This window comes from Pogoniulus pusillus, chromosome Z (assembly GCF_015220805.1).
Source record: "Pogoniulus pusillus isolate bPogPus1 chromosome Z, bPogPus1.pri, whole genome shotgun sequence".
Classification (NCBI taxonomy): Eukaryota; Metazoa; Chordata; class Aves; order Piciformes; family Lybiidae; genus Pogoniulus; species Pogoniulus pusillus.
The window spans coordinates 112,390,835-112,412,044 of record NC_087309.1 but is presented as its reverse complement, the minus strand read 5'-3'; the positions used below and the strand labels follow the sequence as shown (position 1 = coordinate 112,412,044).

The window sequence follows — 21,210 nt, the reverse complement described above, 5'->3', positions numbered from 1 at the left end:
AGCAACAGAACAAGGGGACACAGTCTCAAGTTGTGCCAGGGGAGGTCTAGGCTGGATGTTAGGAGGAAGTTGTTGCCAGAGAGTGTGATTGGCATTGGAATGGGCTGCCCAGGGAGGTGGTGGAGGCACCGTCCCTGGAGGTGTTGAAGCAAAGCCTGGCTGAGGCACTTAGTGCCATGGTGTAGTTGGTCATCTAGGGCTGGGTGCTAGGTTGGAGTGGATGCTCTTGGAGGTCTCTTCCAACCTGGTTGATTCTATGATTCTATATGAGGAAATTACTAGGTGACATGATTGAAAGCATAGAGTGAGCTGTACAGGATTTCACAGTGCTTATGCCCCTATTATTTATCCAAAGGGGAGGAGTGTACACCCACTGTCCAATCTAGGGGACATTTTCACTTTAGGGATTACTATGGTGAGTGTGTTTCCAGTCAGATTTGGCACAGGTTTGCACATAATATATATCAAAGGAGATCACTGCCTTTCCTAACGTAGTACTAATTTATTCCATGTCATTTGTGCAGGTGTTTGATCTGTAAATACTTGTGTGTTCCTCTTTTATCATGGTGTGGTGTGGTGCGCTGGCAACAGGCGACAGCAGCTTGGGTCTCATAGCTGTCTATGTACTCTTGGGTCCTTGCTGAAAAGATTGAAGTTGTTGCCATACACAGCAGTCTGCTGTCAGTGTTTCTGGCTTTAAAGATGTAAGGTGACTGGTGGGACAAAGTCTTGGTTGAAAAAACCCTCTTAAAGAGAACAGGCCTTCAGGGCTGAACCCTTTATGTTTGACCCAGTTGCATGAGGGGTTGGAAAGGGTACTCTTCTGGGAGGGTCTTGATGCTGAGACCTGTCTTTACTTTACATGCTTCAGATTCTTGCCTGTCCTATGTTACATCTCTATGCTCTGTACTAATTGCCATTTGAGGACTTTTTTCTTTGCCTTGGTCCTCCTTACTTCTTCTAGAATCCAAGATTAGTGTTTCCAAGGTTGTTTTGTATCTTGCTTCTTTTCAATTGAGAACTAGAGTTGCAAATATTCTTATTAATGCAGTGAGAATAGACTTGGACAATTTAATTGAAAAAAAAAAATACAAAAGCACTATTGTCTGTTGTAGCTGTGCCCTTGTGGCCAAGAAGACCAGTGAGATCCTGGGGTGCACTGTGAGGAATGTGGCCAGCAGATCAAGGGAGGTTCTTCTTCCCCTCTACTCTGCCCTGGTGAGACCTCACCTGGAATACTGCCTTCAGTTTTGGGCTCCCCAGTTCAAGAGGGATAGGGACCTACTCGAGAAAGTCCAGGGGAGGGCTGCAAAGATGCTGAAGGGGCTGGAGTACTGCCCTGTGAGGAGAGGCTGAGGGACCTGGGGCTTTTTGTTCTGGTGAAGAGAAGACTGAGAGGGGATCTAATCAGTATTTATAAATATCTGAGGGCTGGGGGTCAAGAGGGAGGGGACAAACTCTTCTCAGTTGCACCCAGAGACAGGACAAGGGGTAGTGAGTATGAACTACAGCACATGAAGTTCCACCTCAACAGGAAGAGGAACTTCTTGACTGTAAAGGTGATAGAGCCCTGGAACAGGCTACCCAGAGAGGTTGTGGAATCTCCTTCTCTGGAGACCTGTCTGGATGTGTTCCCGTGTGGCCTGAGCTAGATTGTATAGTCCTGCTCTGACAGTGGGGGTGGGACTTGATCTCTGGAGGTCCCTACCATACTGTGACCCTGTGATAAACCTAAAAAGAAAGGGTGTGAAATAAGAGCACCTTAAGTGTGTTTCCTTTTCTGAATATTAGCAAACTCTGATAAGAATTTCACTGAACAGAATATGCTGACTGCTTTGATCTCTCTACTTTGTCAACCCAAATTATTCCTTTTCATATTCTATTCCACTCTGCATTTATGAGGTTTCTGCTATGAACAGCGCAAATTTCCATTATCATCACAGGCTGGGGGATGAAGGGATAAAAAGCAGCCCTTGCAAGAATGATTTGGGGGTACTAGTGGATCAAAAGCTGTATGTGAGACAACAATGTGCATTTACATCCCATAAGGCCAATCATATTCTGGGCTACAACCCAGAAGAAGCATGGCCAGCAGGTCAAGGGAAATCACTCTCCCACTCTGTTCTGGTGAGACTTCATAGAATCACAGAGTTATCAGGTTGGAAAAGACCTTCAAGATCATCAAATCCACCTAACGCTCTCTCATTAACTAACTATGGCACTCAAGTACTGTGTCCATCTCTGGGTATCTCAGCAAAAGAAGGACTTAACCTGTCAGAGCAGGGCCAGAGGAGGGCAAAAAAGATGATCAGAGGGCTGAAATACCTCTCCTATGAGGAAACAGGGAGAGAGTTAGTGTTGTTCAGCCTGGAGAAGAGAAGTTTCTGGGGAGACCTTGTTGCAGCCTTCCAATACTTAACAGGACACCTATAAGAAAGGTGTGAACGATCTTTTCAGAAGGGCCTGTTGGGATAGGACTGAGGAGTAATGGTTTTAAACTAAAAAGGTGTAGATTTAGACTAGATCCAAGGAAGAATCTTTTAGTTTTTGTTTTCCTACAGTGAGAGTGGCAAAACACCAGGGCATGTTGCTCAGAGAGGTGGTCGATGTGCTGTCCCTGGAGATATTCGAGGTCATCCTGGAGGGGGTCATGATCTTCTGAGCAGCCAGACCTACTGAAGACATCCCTGCTTACTGCAGGAGAGTTGGACTAGGTGACCTTTATATTTCCTTTCACCTCAAAGCATTCTGTGATTTTAGCAGGAGCACTTCTCAGTGATTCAGCGTCATTTAGTAACTGATTTGTGGCAATTGCGGTTTTGTCCTCTGAAATGAGACTGTACTTTGAAGTGTAGTATGCAGCTGTGTGAAACTTGGTTCTGTGTTTTGGTTGTTGTGGGTTTGGTTGTTTGTTGGGGTTTTTTTTTGCTGGTAGGGTGTTACTGTCTAGTTTGTCTGACTGGATGTAACAGTTTCTTTCTTATCTTTCAGGTATTGATAGCTGATGACTACTCAGATCCGTTTGATGCCAAAAGTGAGTTGAACAGCATGGGAAAAGGGGAAAACACTGGCTATATGGAACCATATGAAGCTCAGAGAATAATGACTGGTAAGAAAAGACAGTTGCACATGTGAGATTTAATTGCAGGGCAGCTACAGCTACTGTGAAATAGAAATCACAGAATCGTGTCCTCTGGCATGCATAGCCCTGTTTCTGAAGATAATTAGGCAGTCAGTAGTAAATGCCATGGAGGCTTTTTACATGCCTGCACATGCTTTGATATCTAAAACCAGTGCTCTGGACCTTGCTGTTGATTAGAGGTGGTTTGTCCTGTCATGTGGAAATAGAGGTGGTTTACACTGTCACTTGGGAAGATGAAAATGTAAGCAATGGGAGCTGAATTGTGTTGCTCGTCTTGACAAGGTCGAGGCTGTCGTCTGCGTACATATTAGATATGCCTAAAGCATGGTATTAGTTCACTTAAAAACTGTTGATGAATTTACTTAGAATCATAGAATCAACCAGGTTGGAAGAGACCTCCAAGATCATCCAGTCCAAACGAACACCCAGCCCTAGCCAGTCAACTGCCCCATCCAGTCTTTTCTTGAACATCTCCAGGCATGGTGCCTCCACCACCTCCCTGGGCAGCCCATTCCAATGCCAATCACTCTCTCTGGCAACAACTTCTTCCTAAAATCCAGCCTAGACCTCCCCCCGCACAACTTGAGACTGTGTCCCCTTGTTCTGTTGCTGGTTGCCTGGGAGAAGAGGCCAACCCCCACCTGGCTACAGCCTCCCTTCAGGTACTTGTAGACAGCAATGAGGTCACCCCTGAGCCTCCTCTTCTCTAGGCTAAACACCCCCAGCTCCCTCAGCCTCTCCTCATAGGGTTTGTGTTCCAGGCCCCTCACCAGCTTTGTTGCCCTTCTCTGGACACGTTTCTGTATCTCAACATCTCTCTTGAATTGAGAAGCCCAGAACTGGACACAGCACTCAAGGTGTGGCCTGACCAGTGCTGAGTACAGGGGCAGAATAACCTCCCTTGTCCTACTGGCCACACTGCTCCTGATGCAGGCCAGGATGCCATTGGCTCTCTTGGCCACCTGGGCACACTGCTGGCCATCTTCAGCTACTATCTCTCAGTACCCCAGGTCCCTTTCTGCCCGGCTGTTCTCCAGCCACTCTGTCCCCTGCCTGTAGCATTGCTTGGGGTTACTTATGGCCTTTTTAGCCCAGTCAGACCCAGACTTGTTAGTCTTCCCTCTGCTGGAGGAGGGGCTGTAAAGCTACATCTTTGTGTAGCTCCTTTCTTTCCTTCCTTGCCGCTCTGACATCTCAATCTGACCATTGGTACAAGAATCACTTTAGGGTACCTGTGAGTTTTCAACTGCTGTTCTTGGTAGCGTCTTTCCTGTTCTTTCATGTAGGGAGGTGATCAATAGTGGCATTGTTGTATGAGTTTGGATGGTCTGAACTGCTTGTCCTGGCATTATTTACTGTATTTTTAATGCATTTTCTCCATACCTGCATCCATTTCCCATGTGTTGGCTGTGCAGACTGTGAAATTTTGTGAGGGGCATAGAGCCATGTGATTTTAATGTAGGGTTATTTTCTTGGTGACACATGTCTCTGTGCAGACCGGTTGTGCATTTCTTGGATTTGCAAAGCAGGTCCTCTTTTTCTCATTCTGAGGTTAAAGTCACTCTTGTGCCCAGTTGAGTTGATTCTGTGCTTTCCTTTTCTATTGGCAGCTCCTGGTTTGGGTCGTCAGGAAAGATTAATCAGTGGGGGAAGATGAGGCTGTTGGATGCAAAGATCCTTTTTTCATGCAAGTGTTCCTATTTTTCTTCTCTTAAGTAACATATTTGAAGACAGAAACAGGAAAGTAAATGTAGATTACATTGTTTAGAGGTTGTCAGTGTCATATAGCAGCTTTTATTGTGGGATCTTATGAGAGCTTTTATTTTCATTCAGGTAAATCTGTTGAGTAATTGAGTGGCTTTTTATGATGAAGTCACAGCAACAGTGGATAAGGGAAGGGCAGCAGACTTCATCTACCTGGACCTGAGTAAGGCATTTGACTCTGTCCCACATGACATCCTGGTCACCAAACTGGGAAAGCACGAACTTGATGGGTGGAGCACTGCTGGATAAGGAATACACAGAGAGTGGTGGTCAAGGACACAATGCCCACCTGGAGACCAGTGCCAAGTGGCTCCCTCAGGAGTCGGTGCTGGCACCAGTGCTGTTTAATATCTTTGTCAGTGATGTGGACAGTGGAATTAAATGCACCCTCAGCAAGTCTGCAGATGACATCAAACTGTGTGCACAGTCGACTTGCTAGAGGGCAGGGATCCATCCTCAGGGACCTGGACAGGCTGGAGAGGTGGGCCCAGGCCAATCTCATGACATTCAACAAGGCCAAGTGTAAGGTTCTACACCTGGGTCAGTGCAATCCCAAGCACAAATCCAGGCTGGGTGGGGAATGGCTGAGAGCAGCCCTGAGGAAAAGGACCTGGGGTCACCAACCTTTCCTATGGGTTGGTGAAGAGCTCAACATGAGCCTGCAGTGTGAGTGCAGCCCAGCCAGCAACTGTGTGCTGGGCTGCAGCAAGAGCAGTGTGGGCAGCAGGGCAAGGGAGGGGATTCTGCCCCTTGGCTCTGCTCTCCTGAAACCCCACCTGGAGTACTGTGTGCAGTTCTGGAGCCCCCAACAAAAGAACAACATGGAACTGTTGGAACAAATCCAGAGAAGGGCCACAAAGATGCTCAGAGGGCTGCAGCAGCTCTGCTATGAGGACAGACTGTGAGAGTTGGGTCTCTGCAGCCTGGAGAAAAGAAAGCTTCAAGGAGACCTTATAGTGGCCTTGCAGTATCCAAAGGGGCCTACAGGAACACTTAGGAGGGACTACTGACAAGGTCTTGTAATGAAGGGTGAGGAGCAATGGGTTTGAACTGGCAGAGGGGAGATATAAACTGGATGTTAGGAAGAAGTCCTTTCCAGTGAGGGTGGTGAGACACTGGCACAGGTTGCCCATGGAAGTTGTGGCTGCTTCCTCCCTGGAGGTGTTCAAGGCCAGGTTGGATGAGGCCTTGAGGGACCTGTCCTGGTGGGAGGTGTCCCTGCCTATGGCAGGGAGTTGGAACTGGATGATCTTTGAGGTCCTTTCCAACATAAACCATTCTGTGATTCTCAGGAAAAAAAGAATTAGTCCAAGTAAGTTCTTGCTCTTTATACAGCAGTGATGAACAGTCTAATTTTAACTCTTAAGTTTACAGTGCTTTTATTCTTATGTTTAGGGCAGGACCTCATTTGATCTCCTTTTCTGGATTAACTATAATAAATGTTTAGTGAACAGGACTGGATGGCTTAGCTAGAGTAATGTACCATAAATTCTGTACCTTTGCAATTGCAAGACACAATTTTGCCAAACTGCAGTTTGGTGCAGCTGTTGTATCTGCTCCACCTGAGCCAACGTGAGGAGGCCTCAAAGATGCTAAAGGCACTTCTGAAACTGAATATGATGATAGAGCAAGAGTTCTGAATGTGCATTTGATTGAGCCAGTAGAAGATGCCTGAAGGTGTTCAGTATTTTGAGATCTGGATACTTTGCTTCCAATATCTTGTTCTAAAGCCAGTACAGACAGAGATCTTTCCAAAATCCTCAGTGAGGTCAGGTTGTATTCCACTATGTTTAAGCTGAGCTGGCAGCTCACGGCTTGGACATATTCACTCTGTGCTGGGTCAGGAACTGGATGGATGGCAGAGCCCAGAGAGCGGTGGTGAATGGTGCCACATCCAGTTGGCAGCTGTCACTAGTGGTGTTCTCCAAGGATCAGTGCTGGGCCCAGTCCTGTTCAACATCTTTACTGATGACCTGGACGAGGGGATTGAGTTCTTCATCAGTAAGTTTGCAGATGACACCAAGCTAGGAGCAGGTGCTGATCTGTTGGAAGGTAGGAGAGCCCTGCAGAGGGACCTGGACAGGCTGGATGGGTGGGCAGAGGACAATGGGATGAGATTGAACAAGGCCAAGCACAGAGTTCTGCACCTTGGCCACAGCAACCCCAAGCAGCAGTACAGGTTGGGGACAGAGTGGCTGGAGAGCAGCCGGGAAGAAAGGGACCTGGAGGTACTGATAGTAGATAGTAGCTGAAGATGAGCCAGCAGTGTGCCCAGATGGCCAAGAGAGCCAATGGCATCCTGGCCTGCATCAGGAACAGTGTGGCCAGTAGGACAAGGGAGGTTATTCTTGCCCTGTACTCAGCACTGGTCAGGCCACACCTTGAGTGCTGTGTCCAGTTCTGGGCCCCTCAATTCAAGAGAGATGTTGAGGTGCTGGAAGGTGTCCAGAAAAGGGCAACAAAGCTGATGAGGGGCCTGGAACACAAACCCTGTGAGGAGAGGCTGAGGGAGCTGGGAGTGTGCAGCCTGGAGAAGGCTCAGGGGTGACCTCATTGCTGTCTACAACTACCTGAAGGGAGGTTGTAGCCAGGTGGGGGTTGGTCTCTTCTGCCAGGCAACCAGCAACAGAACAAGGGGACACAGTCTCAAGTTGTGCCAGGGGAGGTATAGGCTGGATGTGAGGAGGAAGTTGTTGGCAGAGAGAGTGATTGGCATTGGAATGGGCTGCCCAGGGAGGTGGTGGAGTCGCCATCCCTGGAGGTGTTGAAGCAAAGCCTGGATGAGGCACTTAGTGCCATGGTCTAGTTGACTGGCTAGGGCTGGGTGCTAGGTTGGACTGGATGATCTTGGAGGTCTCTTCCAACCTGGTTGATTCTATGATTCTATGATTCTAAGCATGTGGGTTGATGTTTTTGGCTTTGAATTGCACAGAAGTTGCCTTTGCATTTTACTTGACAAATTAAAATCTAAGGCATGTTTGTTTTTGGGGACTCTCTAAAGTTTCAGTTTGTATCTTCCCCAGTGAATTCTATTACATATTTACCACTCCTAAAGAAGATCTTTGGACTGCAATTTGATTGGCTTCAAAATGTTTGCTTCTTAGCTGTGTTGTCTGTTGAACAAAAGAAAGTTCTATGGCTATCTGTTTGGCTTAACTAATCTGGTGAAGCCCTTCTGGGCTAATTCCAGAGAGACAAAAGTCTAAGCAGTTTTTTGTCAGTTGTTTGTTTTTTACTGAAGTATTCTAACCCTTGATCAGTTCTAGAAACCAGGTGTAGTTTGAAACAGGAGTCTAAAGTTTTTGTGCATGCCGCATGCTTCTTGACTTAGCAAATGATTATGCAAAAGCCAACATCTATATGAAATATATTGAAATTATTTCATAAACTTATTTCAAACTAAGCTTGCATCTCATTGGAAAGGTGTGATGTCTGAAATCAGAGTCATAGAAATCACAGAATCACCTGGGTTGGAAGGGATCTCTGAAAGTCATCTAGTTCAGTACCCCCTGCAGTCAGCAGGGACATCCTCAACTAGATCAGGCTGCCCAAAGCCCTGCAGAGCCTCACCTAGAATGTCTTCAGGGGTGAGTCCCCAACCAACTCCCCAGGCAACCTGTTCCACTGTTCCACTATCCTTATGGTAAAGAACTTTGTCCCTAACATCCAACCTAAATTTACTCATCTCTAGTTTGAAGCCATTACCTTCATCTTGTCACTGCAGGCCTTTGTAAACAGTTTCTCTCTATCCTTCCCCACTTCAAGTACTGCAAGGTCACTATTAGGTCTCCTTGGAGCCTTTTCTTCTCCATGGTGAACAACACCTGCTCCCTCAGCCTGTCTTCATAGCAGAGCTGCTCCAACCCCTGACCATTTTCATGGCCCTCCTCTGGACCTGCTCCATCTAATCCATGTCTTCCCTGTATTGAGGACTCCAGCCCTTGACACAGTACTCCAGATGAGGTCTCACCAGAGCAGAGCAAAGTGGCAGAATCACCTCTCTAGATCTGCTGGCAGTGCATCTTTTGATGTAGTCCAGGATGGGATTGGCTGCAAGCTTACATTCTCTGCTCAGGTCCAGCTTCTCATCTGTCAACACCCCACAGTCCTTTTTCACAGGGCTGCTTTCTATCACCTCCTCCCCCAGTCTGTACTGATCGTAAGGATAATTCTGGCTTAGGTGCAGAACCCTGCACTTACTCTTGTTGAACCTCATGAGGTTCACCTGGACCCACCTCTCCACTTTGTCCAGGTCCCTCTGGATGACCTCCTGTCCCTCTGGCACATCGACAGCACCACTCAGCGTGGTGTCATCTGCCCCATAAGTGGCTGCATGAAGTTCTGGCACCTGTATCACACATTTGCATCAAAGATGTGGTAGAGAAGGAGAAACCCCTCTATGTATCTCAGAGTTATGTAGCCTTCAATAGGTAGCATTTCTGACAATAGCTGCTTTCCCTGAGGTGTAACATGCCATGTAGTTATTCCTCATGGAGCAAATGCTGTGTTGTGAACAGACTTGAGAAGATTGTGTGGAAATTTATGAGGAATTAGTTCAGGACCTGCTGAGCCACCTGGACACCCACAAGTCCATGGGACCAGATGGGATCCATCCCAGGGTGCTGAGAGAGCTGGCAGCTGAGCTGGCCAAGCTGCTCTCCATCATTTATCAGCAGTCCTGGCTCACTGGAGAGGTCCCAGGAGACTGGAAACTGCCAGCGTGGTCCCCATCCACAAGAAGGGTCGGATGGAGGAACCTGGGAACTACAGATCTGTCAGCCTGACCTCAGTGCCAGGGAAACTGATGGAGCAGGTTATCTTGGGGGTGATAAGAGCACACCTAAGGGATGGCAAAGGGCTCAGGTCCAGCCAGCATGGATTTAGGAAGGGCAGATCCTGCCTCTCCAACCTGATCTCCTTCTATGATCAGGTGACCCGCTGTGGGAGGCCTGTAGATGTGGTCTATCTGGACTTCAGCAAGGCCTTTGACACTGTCCCCCACAGCAAACTGCTGGCTAAGCTGTCAGCCCATGGCTTGGATGGCAACACTCTGTGCTGGGTTAGGAACTGGCTGGAGGGCCGGACCCAGAGAGTGGTGGTGAATGGTGCCACATCCAGCTGGCAGCTGTCACTAGTGGTGTCCCTCAGGGATCAGTGCTGGGCCCCATCCTCTTTAACATCTTCATAGATGATCTGGATGAGGGCATGGAGTCAGTCATCAGCAAGTGTGCAGATGACACTAAGCTGGGGTCAGATGGCTGGGTTGGAGGGCAGAAGGGCTCTGCAGTGGGACCTTGACCGCCTGGACAGATGGGCAGAGTCCAAGGGGATGGCATTCAATAGCTCCAAGTGCAGGGTGCTGCACTTTGGCCACAACAACCCCATGCAGAGATACAGGCTGGGGTCGGAGTGGCTGGAGAGCAGCCAGACAGAGAGGGATCTGGGGGTGCTGATTGATACCCGCCTGAACATGAGCCAGCAGTGTGCCCAGGTGGCCAAGAGAGCCAGTGGCATCCTGGCCTGCATCAGGAATGGTGTGGTCAGCAGGAGCAGGGAGGTCATTCTGCCCCTGTACTCTGCACTGGTTAGACCACACCTTGAGTCCTGTGTTCAGTTCTGGGCCCCCCAGTTTAGGAAGGACATTGAGATGCTTGAGCATGTCCGGAGAAGGGCAACGAGGCTGGGGAGAGGCCTTGAGCACAGCCCTACGAGGAGAGGCTGAGGGAGCTGGGATTGGTTAGCCTGGAGAAGAGGAGGCTCAGGGGGCACCTCATTGCTGTCTACAACTACCTGAGGGGTGGTTGTGGCCAGGAGGAGGTTGCTCTCCTCTCTCAGGTGGCCAGCACCAGAACGAGAGGACATAGCCTCAGGCTGTGCCAGGGGAGACTTAGGCTGGAGGTGAGGAGAAAGTTCTTCCCTGAGAGAGTCATTGGACACTGGAATGGGCTGCCCGGGGAGGTGGTGGAGTCGCCGTCCCTGGAGCTGTTCAAGGCAGGATTGGACGTGGCACTTGGTGCCATGGTCTAGCCTTGAGCTCTGTGGTAAAGGGTTGGACTTGATGATCTATGAGGCCTCTTCCAACCTTGATGATACTCTGATGCTGTGAACTCCATCAATAAAATGTATACTGCATCTCTCTTTTGCTTGGAGTAATTTTAGTAGCTGCTCAGGGCATAAAAATACATCCTTCCAGACAGTAAAAGCAGGTGTTTGAGAAACAAGGAATTCAGTTTTGTTACTGTTGAATTTTCCACAAGAGGCTAGTCATGAAGTTGTCCTGGTAACTCAGTATGGATATGCTGACCCATGAGAGCAGGGGAAGTGCTTAATGTGTATTAAGCCAATACCTCTTGATGACTGTAAGATCTAAGTAAGACACAAAAGAGCTTCTGGTCATAAAGGGAAGGTGAATTCAAGTATCCCAGATGTAGTTAAACCTGAAAAGTGCATAGCCTTCCCTATTGTTGTGTTCTCAGCCCAGCTGGCAGAGAAGCACCACATGGCTGCTTGCTCACTCGTGCCTTGATAGAGGTCCTGGGGAAGAGAAGTATAAGGAAAGGCTCATGGACAGAGAAATCACTCACCAATTATGGTCACAGATGAAACAGATTCAACTTGGGGGAAAAATCAATTTAATTCATTATCAATCAGATCAGAGTAGGATAATGATAGGTAAATCCAAATCTTAAGGAGATCTTCTCCCTACTCTTCTTCCCTTCTTCCTGGGCCAAACTTTTCTCCTGAATTCTCTAACTCCTCCCCACCAGCAACACAGGGGCACAGGAATGGAGGTTGCAGTTAGATCAACGTACATTGCCTCTGCCCCTTCTTTCTCCTCAGGAAGACTCCTTGCACTCTCCCCTCCTCCAATGTGGAGTCCTTCCCACAGGAGATAATTCTTTATGAACTCCGGCATGAGTCCTTCCCGTGGGCTACAGTTCATCATTAGCTGCTCCAGGATGGAATGACATAATCACAGAATAAACACAGAGTGGTAGGGGTTGGATGTGACCTCCCAAAATTTTCTAGTCCAACCCTCCTGCTAAAGCAAGTTTGTGCAGATCAGGTTGTATAGGAACACACCCAGGAGGGTTTTGAAAGCTTTTCCCTTCATAAGGAAAACTCTGCCCAACTCTCCAGCCTGTCCAGCTCTCACTGAATGGCAGCTGAGCCTTCTGGCATGTCAGCCACTCCTCCCCTTTTGTATCATCAGCAGTCTTGCTAAGAATGCACTTTGTTCCTTCAGCCAGTTTGTTGATGAGTATGCTGAGCAAGACTGGACCCAGTACTGACCTACAGTGAACACTGCCAGCTACATGCCTCCAGATAGACTCTGTACCACTGAGCACAAACCTCTGAGCTCTGTCATTTAGCCAGTTCTTAATCCACCTCTGCTCTCATGTCATCCACACTTCCTGAGCTTACCTATGAGGATGCTATGGAAGGTAATGTCAGAAGCCTTTCTGTAGTCAAGGTAGACAGCATCCACTGCTTCTCCCCCCATCTGGTTACATCATCATAGAAGATTATCAGATTGATCAAGCAGAATTTCCATTTTGTCAATCCATGTTGGCTGCTCCTGATAATCTACTTTACCTCCAAGTGCTTACAGGGGTCCTCCAGAATGAGCTGTTTTATCACCTTTCTGGGGAAGCAAGTGAGGCTGACTGGCCTGTAGTTTCCTGAGTTCTTTTTCCTGCCATTTTCTATGATTGAAGTGGCTCAGGCACCTCTCCTGTTTTCCATGACTTTTCAAAAACGATAGAGAGTGGCTTAGCAGTAACCTCAGCCAACTCCCTCAGTACTCACAGGCACATCCCTTTGTGACCTGTGAATCCCTCTTCAGCTAAGGGAGAGTCTTCCTTCCTCCAGACTTTCTCTGTTACCTCCAGGGACTGTGATCCCTAAGGGATAGCTTTAGCAGTGAAGACCGAAGCAAAGAAGGCTTACAGTAATCCCTTTGCCATCAAGACACTGTTGTGGAGGGGTATTCTGCCACCTACACCGATTGTGGCGGAGGGGAGAAATTAATTGATGTGAGAGGGTATTTTATAAAAATATATATTTATTAACTTCAATATTTCAACTCTCGCCACCCCCAACCACTGAACTTTAATATTAATATTCATTCTACATGGTTATGAAGACATTATGGGAATATATCAAACATTAACTATTATAACAACTAGCATATATTCAAACTATTAACAGAGGGAGTTTTCCCCGTGGCTTAATGCCGCTTGGGGTCATATACTACTTGCCTAGCAAGCGTGGGCTGAAAGCTGTTTTTCTGCTCTATGGCAGAGATAATAGAAATTACAGAGGCATTGAAGCATTTACTCACAATTCTGATTAATCAGTGATCACCCTCTGGGGCTACGTCACCGCCTATGCCTAGTGTCCAGTTCTTCAGGGTTTCTGTCTGTGGACTTTGAGGCTGGAATCCTCTGGCTTCAGGGGAAATTACAATCTCTGACCTTGTGCTGTTGGCTCCTTCTGGATGCTCTGTCCAGGGAATTCGTAGGCAGGATCTCAGGTGCAGAGGCAGGATTCTATGCAGTCTGAGCAAGGGTCTGATGCTGACTACTCAGGCTGATTGAATACAGACAGGTGGGTCTGCTCCTGGTGACTTGTGGCAGTGGCACACACCAGGTAATCACAGAAAGCCAGGCACAAGTGAGCTGTGCAAGTATACAATCATAGAATCAGTCAGGGTTGGAAGGGACCACAAGGATCATCCAGTTCTAACTCCCCTGCCATGACCAGGGATACCCTACCCTAGAGCAGGCTGGCCACAGCCTCATCCAGCCTGGCCTTAAACACCTCCAGGCATGAAGCCTCAACCACCTCCCTGGGCAACCCATTCCAGCCTCTCACCATTCTCATACTCGACAACTTCCTCCTCACGTCCAGCCTGAGCCTACCCAATTCCACCTTTGCTCCATTCCCCCCAGTCCTGTCACTACTGATATCCTGGAAAGTCCTTCCCCAGCTCTTTTGTAGGCCCCCTTCAGATACTGATTGACTTTATGTTTCTTGGTTTTATATCAGAAGAACCTGTGAGTGATAGAGACATCACTCCTCTCTTCTTTTCACAGCCAATGATCTAATCTCTCTCATTAAAATATTCCAATTAGCCTCGAACCAGCACAAGGTCCCTTCCAACCTCTAAAGTTCTGTGATTCCATGATTTGTTATAGAATCATAGAATCAACCAGGTTGGAAGAGACCTCCAAGATCATCCAGTCCAACCTAGCACCCAGCCCTATCCAATCAACCAGACCATGGCACTAAGTGCCTCATCCAGGCTTTGCTTCAACACCTCCAGGGACGGCAACTCCACCACCTCCCTGGGCAGCCCATTCCAATGCCAATCACTCTCTCTGACAACAACTTCCTCCTAACATCCAGCCTAGACCTCCCCTGGCACAACTTGAGCCTGTGTCCCCTTGTTCTGTTGCTACTTTCCTGGGAGAAGAGACCAACACCACCTGTTTCCAGCCTCCCTTCAGGTAGTTGTAGAGAGCAATGAGGTCACCCCTGAGCCTCCTCTTCTCCAGGCTGCACACCCCCAGCTCCCTCAGCCTCTCCTCACAGGGTTTGTGTTCCAGGCCCCTCACCAGCTTTGTTGCCCTTCTCTGGACATGTTCCAGCACCTCAACATCTCTCTTGAATTGAGGGGCCCCGAACTGGACACAGGACTCAAGATTTGGCCTGACCAGTGCTGAGTACAGGGCAAGAATAACCTCCCTCATCCTACTGGCCACACTGTTCCTGATGCAGGCCAGGATGCCACTGGCTGTCTTGGCCACCTGGGCACACTGCTGGCTCATCTTCAGCTACTATCTACCAGTACCCCAGGTCCCTTTCCTCCTGGCTGCTCTCCAGCCATTTTGTCCTCAGCCTGTAGCACTGCTTGGGGTATCTCTTTTCTCTTTGGAAGTACTTCAAGAAAAGAGTGCTCCAGCATGAGCTTCCCACAGAGCCACAGCAACAGCATTCTTTGGCATGAGGTCTTTCATATGCTGCAGGTGGGCTTGCAAGGGAACAGCCTGACATCTCACCATGGACTTCAGGGCAGTCCCTCCCCATGGACCCAGAAAGCCCGGCCTTCTTTCTAGGAGCAGGTACTATTAAGAGGCTAAATGCCACCATGCACTTCACTGCCTTTTTCTAGGCACTGTAGTTAAGGGTCTGTGCATGAATCATGGTGGAATCTCCAGTGCATGATGTGCAGCCTAGCACAAACAGTGTACACATCTTGACACAGCTCCCCATGGCATGCAGGGAGATCTGACTTACTGCACGCTGTCACAGACGTGGTGGGGGTATGTGCATTCCCACGAACCTGCACCACTTCAAAAGGTCTCAGTTGACAGCTTCTCTTGTAACTGGAGAGGTCCTTTTTTGTTTTGTTCAGAGCTGTGACTTCAGCTGTGTAGCCACTACAGCATGCTGGTGATGAGTCAGTTCTTGTAAAAATCCTCTACCAGGTGTCCTCTGGCATGTCATGAGTGGGCACCAAGTTTACCACTGCAAATAATCTAAAGAGAGTAGTGATAATTACTTCAATAAACATTCAGGCCTGTTGAAGGTTGTTGCATCTGGCAAGCCAACCTGTGATCTTTAAGCACTGTAGTGGCTTTGATTAGGATTTGCTGTCTGATCGTACCTGAGCATGCCAAAGAGGTGTAGCCAACACAGAAGAGGCAGCATGTTTGCCCACTAAGTTCAAGAGATGGCATAGTTTTCTTCTTGTTCCTACACTTATGTTTCAATTCTGGATTCCATCTGAGGATCAAACACTGGACTAGATGGCTAGAATTGGTTGATGTGAGCTGGTAGTGTGTGTGAGCAGCCCAGACATCAACTGTGTGCTGGGATACAGCAAGAGCAGTGTGGCCAGCAGGGCAAGGGAGGGGATTCTCTCTTTACTCTGCTCTCATGAGACCCCACCTGGAGTACTGTGTACAATTCTGGAGCCCCAAACATGAGAAGGACATGGAACTGTTGGACTGAGTCCAGAGGAGGCCATGAAGATGCTCAGAAGCCTGGAGCAACTCTACTATGAGGACAGGCTGTGAGAGTTGGGGCTCTGCTGCCTGGAGAAGAGAAGGCTTCGAGAAGACCTTGGAGTGGCCTTCCAGTGTCTGAAGGAAAGCTGGGGAGGGACTACTGACAAGGTCTTGTAATGACAGGATGAGGGGTAATGGGTTTAGAGTGGCAGAGGGGAGATTGAAAGTGGATGTTTAAACTGGACATTCTTTGCAGTGAGGGTGGTGAGACACAGGCACAGGTTTCCCAGGGAGCTTGTGGCTGTTGCCTCCTTGGAGGTGTTCAAGGCGAGGTTGGATGAGGCCTTGAGTGACCTGTTCTAGTGGGAGCTGTCCCTGCCTATGGTGAGGGTATGGAACTGGATGATCTTTGAGGTCTCTTCCAACCTGAACCGCTCTATCATTCTACGAATTCAGCCTAAAACAGGAGTTTATCCACTATCAGTCCATCTTGTATGTATTGTGGTTTCCTTGCTAGGACTCTTCTGCTCATTGTTCTGTTGACAGATGGTATGAATAAGAGCATGTTCTAGCAGAACAAGTTCTGAGATTTTTTGTTTCATTTAAAAGAAGTGGGAAAAGGCTCAAGGTAGGTCTTAACTATTGGAATTTGATGTATATTTTCTCTCACCTCATCATTTGCAATGTGGAGAATAGGTGAGATTTGAAGACATTCAGTAGCACGCAGAAGTAGACTGGTGACTGGTAACAGGATGGCTTTGCTTACATTTTGGGAGCTTTCTAAAAGGCTGGACTGGAAATCTTGGTGAGCTCTTCCTAAAGCTGATAAAGGAGCTGAGTTAGATTGCCTGTCATTTGAAGCGTAGTGCTGCTGTAACTGTGTGTGTTTATAGAGTTCACCTGCTGCTAGCCTCGTAGAGCAGAAGTCCCTGACTCCAAATGAGAACATATGTTCTGAACAGCTGTGCTCTGTTAAAATATACTAGAAATAATGTTAGTTAGAAATTCGTGGGCTTTAGCAACTATATATAGCAACACAGAAGAGCCACTGGGATTTTCAGAGGGTTGGAGCACCTCTCCCATGAGGACAGACTGAAAGAGCTGGGGCAGTTCAGCCTGGAAAAGAGGAGGCTCCCAGGTGACTTTCTTGTGGACTTCCAGTATCTGAAGGGGGCTGACAAAAGAGTTGGGGAGGGACTTTCCAGGATATCAGTAGTGACAGGACTGGGGGGAGTGGAGCAAAGCTGGGGTTGGGTAGGTTCAGGCTGGACATGAGGAGGAAGTAGTTGAGTATGAGAATGGTGAGAGGCTGGAATGGGTTGCCCAGGGAGGTGGTTGAGGCTTCATGCCTGGAGGTGTTTAAGGCCAGACTGGATGAGGCTGTGGGCAGCCTGCTCTAGGGTAGGGTGTCCCTGGTCATGGCAGGGGGGTTGGAACTGGATGATCACAGTATCACAGTATCACAGTATTATCAGGTTTGGAAGAGACCTCACAGATCATCAAGTCCAACCCTTTACCACAGAGCTCAAGGCTAGACTATGGCACCAAGTGCCACGTCCAATCCTGCCTTGAACAGCCCCAGGGACAGCGACTCCACCACCTCCCCGGGCAGCCCATTCCAGTGTCCAATGACTCTCTCAGGGAAGAACTTTCTCCTCACCTCCAGCTTAAATTTCCCCTGGCGCAGCCTGAGGCTGTGTCCTCTTGTTCTGGTGCTGGCCACCTGAGAGAAGAGAGCAACCTCCTCCTGGCCACAACCACCCCTCAGGTAGCTGTAGACAGCAATGAGGTGCCCCCTGAGCCTCCTCTTCTCCAGGCTAACCAATCCCAGCTCCCTCAGCCTCTCCTCATAGGGCTGTGCTCGAGGCCTCTCCCCAGCCTTGTCGCCCTTCTCTGGACACGCTCAAGCATCTCAATGTCCCTCCTAAACTGGGGGGCCCCAAAACTGGACACAGTACTAAAGGTGTGGTCTAACCAGTGCAGAGTACAGAGGCAGAATGACCTCCCTGCTCCTGCTGACCACACCATTCCTGATGCAGGCCAGGATGCCACTGGCTCTCTTGGCCACCTGGGCACACTGCTGGCTCATGTTCAGGTGGGTATCAATCAGCACCCCCAGATCCCTCTCTGTCTGGCTGCTCTCCAGCCACTCCGACCCCAGCCTGTATCTCTGCATGGGGTTGTTGTGGCCAAAGTGCAGCACCCTGCACTTGGAGCTATTGAATGCCATCCCATTGGACTCTGCCCATCTGTCCAGGCAGTCAAGGTCCCACTGCAGAGCCCTTCTGCCCTCCAATCCAGTCACATCTGACCCCAGCTTGGTGTCATCTGCAAACTTGCTGATGACTGACTCCATGCCCTCATTCAGATCATCTATGAAGATGTTAAAGAGGATGGGGCCCAGCACAGATCCCTGAGGGACACCACTAGTGACAGCTGCCAGCTGGATGTGGCACCATTCACCACCACTCTCTGGGTCCGGCCCTCCAGCCAGTTCCTAACCCAGCACAGAGTGTTGCCATCCAAGCCATGGGCTGACAGCTTAGCTAGCAGTTTGCTGTGGGGGACAGTGTCAAAGGCCTTGCTGAAGTCCAGATAGACCACATCTACAGGCCTCCCACAGCGGGTCACCTGATCATAGAAGGAGATCAGGTTAGAAAGGCAGGATCTCCCCTTCCTAAACCCATGCTGGCTGGACCTGAGCCCTTTGCCATCCCTTAGGTGTGCTCTTATCACCCCCAAGATAACCTGCTCCATCAGTTTCCCTGGCACTGAGGTCAGGCTGACAGGTCTGTAGTTCCCAGGTTCCTCCATCCAACCCTTCTTGTGGATGGGGACCACGTTGGCCATTTTCCAGTCTCCTGGGACCTCTCCGGTGAGCCAGGACTGCTGGAAAATGATGGAGAGCAGCTTGGCCAGCTCAGCTGCCAGCTCTCTCAGCACCCTGGGATGGATCCCATCTGGTCCCATGGACTTGTGGGTGTCCAGATGGCTCAGCAGGTCCTGAACTGATTCTTCATGAATTTCCAGGGGAACACACTGCTCCCTGACCCCATCCCCCAGTTCAAGAGGCCACTTGCCCTGAACTCCTCCCTCCTTACTGTTGAAAACTGAGGCGAAGAAGGGATTCAGGACCTCAGCCTTTTCTACATCATCAGTTATAGTGTTCCCCTCCTGGTCCAGTAAGCAGTGGAGGCTCTTCTTGCCCTTCCTTTTAGCATTGATAAATTTATCAAAGTGCTTTTTGTTATCCTTCACAGAGGTGGCAGCCTAAGTTCTAGCTGGGCCTTAGCCTCTCTAATTTTTCTCCTGATAGTCTGGCTACCTCCTTAAACACATCAGGAGAAGCCTTCCCCTCCTTCCAAAGGTGATATACCCTCTTTTTTTCCCCCAATTCCTTCAGGAGCTGTTTACTCATCCAGGCTGGTCGCCTTCCCCACCGGCTCATCTTTCGGCACATGGGAACTGCCAGTTCCTGTGCCTTCAAGAGCTCCTGTTTAAAGTAGGTCCAACCATCCTGGACCCCTTTGTTCTCAAGGACTGCTGCCCAGGGGACTTAGGAAATAAGTTTCTTAAGCAAATTGAAGTTTGCCCTCCGAAAGTCCAAGGTGTAGGTTTTGTTGCAGTGCCTCCCTATCTCCCTGCATATTGAAAACTCCACTAACTCATGATCACTACACCCCAGGCAGCCTCCCACTGTCACATCTCCTACCAGCCCTTCTCTGTTGGAGAGCAGCAGGTCAAGCTGAGCTTGACCCCTAGTAGGCTCCATTAACAGCTGGGACATGAAGCTGTCCTCCATACACTCTAGAAATCTCCTGGACTGCCTCTTCTCTGCTGAATTAAGTTCCCAGCAGATGTCTGGCAGGTTGAAGTCACCCACAAGGACAAGATCTGATGATCTTGAGACAGCCTCCAACTGTTTGTAAAATATCTCATCTGTTTCCTCATCCTGGTTGGGTGGTCTATAACAGACTCCAACCAGTTTCAAGTCACTTCAATCAGGAGGTTCTTTTAGACAAGACCAGTCTGCTTTCACAGTATCATCAGGGTTGGAAGAGACCTCACAGATCAGCAAGTCCAACCCTTTACCACAGAGCTCAAGGCTAGACCATGGCACCAAGTGCCACGTCCAATCCTGCCTTGAACAGCCCCAGGGACGGCGACTCCACCACCTCCCCGGGCAGCCCATTCCAGTGTCCAATGACTCTCTCAGTGAAGAACTTTCTCCTCACCTCCAGCCTAAATTTCCCCCTGTGTATCTTGAGGCTGTGTCCCCTTGTTCTGGTGCTGGCCACCTGAGAGAAGAGAGCAACCTCCTCCTGGCCACAACCACCCCTCAGGTAGTTGTAGACAGCAATGAGGTCTCCCCTGAGCCTCCTCTTCTCCAGGCTAACCAATCCCAGCTCCCTCAGCCTCTCCTCATAGGGCTGTGCTCAAGGCCTCTCACCAGCCTCGTTGCCCTTCTCTGGACACGCTCAAGCATCTCAATGTCCCTCCTAAACTGGGGGGCCCAGAACTGAACACAGGACTCAAGGTGTGGTCTAACCAGTGCCGAGTACAGAGGCAGAATGACCTCCCTGCTTCTGCTGACCACACCATTCCTGATGCAGGCCAGGATGCCACTGGCTCTCTTGGCCACCCGGGCACACTGTGTTCCCAACACAGGCTTCATCTGTAGCATATGATGGCACCTGCATGCAGTCTGAACACCTTTGACATGGAAGGTTGTATCTAAGTTTCTGAAATTCTTCTTCTATTCTGTGCCTGGTTTAGCCTACTGGTTGTAAAAGGTTTTCCCTCTACCCCACCACTCTCGCCCTAGACAAGTGTCACATCTTTGAGCTTTGAACAGTGGTCCTTTTAACACTGGATGTGAATTGCATGTCCCTCCCAGATGTGAATGCTACTGGCAGCAGTGTGAATAGCACTGAGGTCAGTGCAGGGCAAGAGGATCTGCCATTTTAAAACTCTAGCAGCTGTCTCTTGAGACTTATAAAGAAGAGAACTTTCACTCTAGAGTAAGAATTCAGTGAAGACTGGTGTGCTGGTGTGCTAGTTTGGAGCTAGCTAGAATGTTTTGGTGAGAAGAATTAGATCACAGGCTGTGAAAAGAAAACAGTGGTGATGTCTACTTCACTCATAGGCTTGCTGAGATAAGGCAGTTGCTCTCTGGGCTTTTTGGGCTGCATCTCTAACCTAACCTGACGTCTTTGTGACTAATTCACCTGCTTCCTAACCCTCCCACTGGCCGACTCTTCAATCTACTTTAAACATAAGGCAAGATCT

General features: G+C 48.9%; 1 protein-coding gene across 1 annotated transcript in view; it reads left to right on the top strand.

The window, feature by feature from the left end:
• Window positions 1–21,210, top strand: part of SHB (SH2 domain containing adaptor protein B) — an 85,800-nt gene that overhangs the window by 14,794 nt on the left and 49,796 nt on the right. Inside the window, exon 2 of the mRNA XM_064140267.1 lies at window positions 2,992–3,109. Coding sequence (XP_063996337.1) covers window positions 2,992–3,109 — 118 coding nt within the window. The remainder of the gene's footprint in view (window positions 1–2,991; window positions 3,110–21,210) is intronic.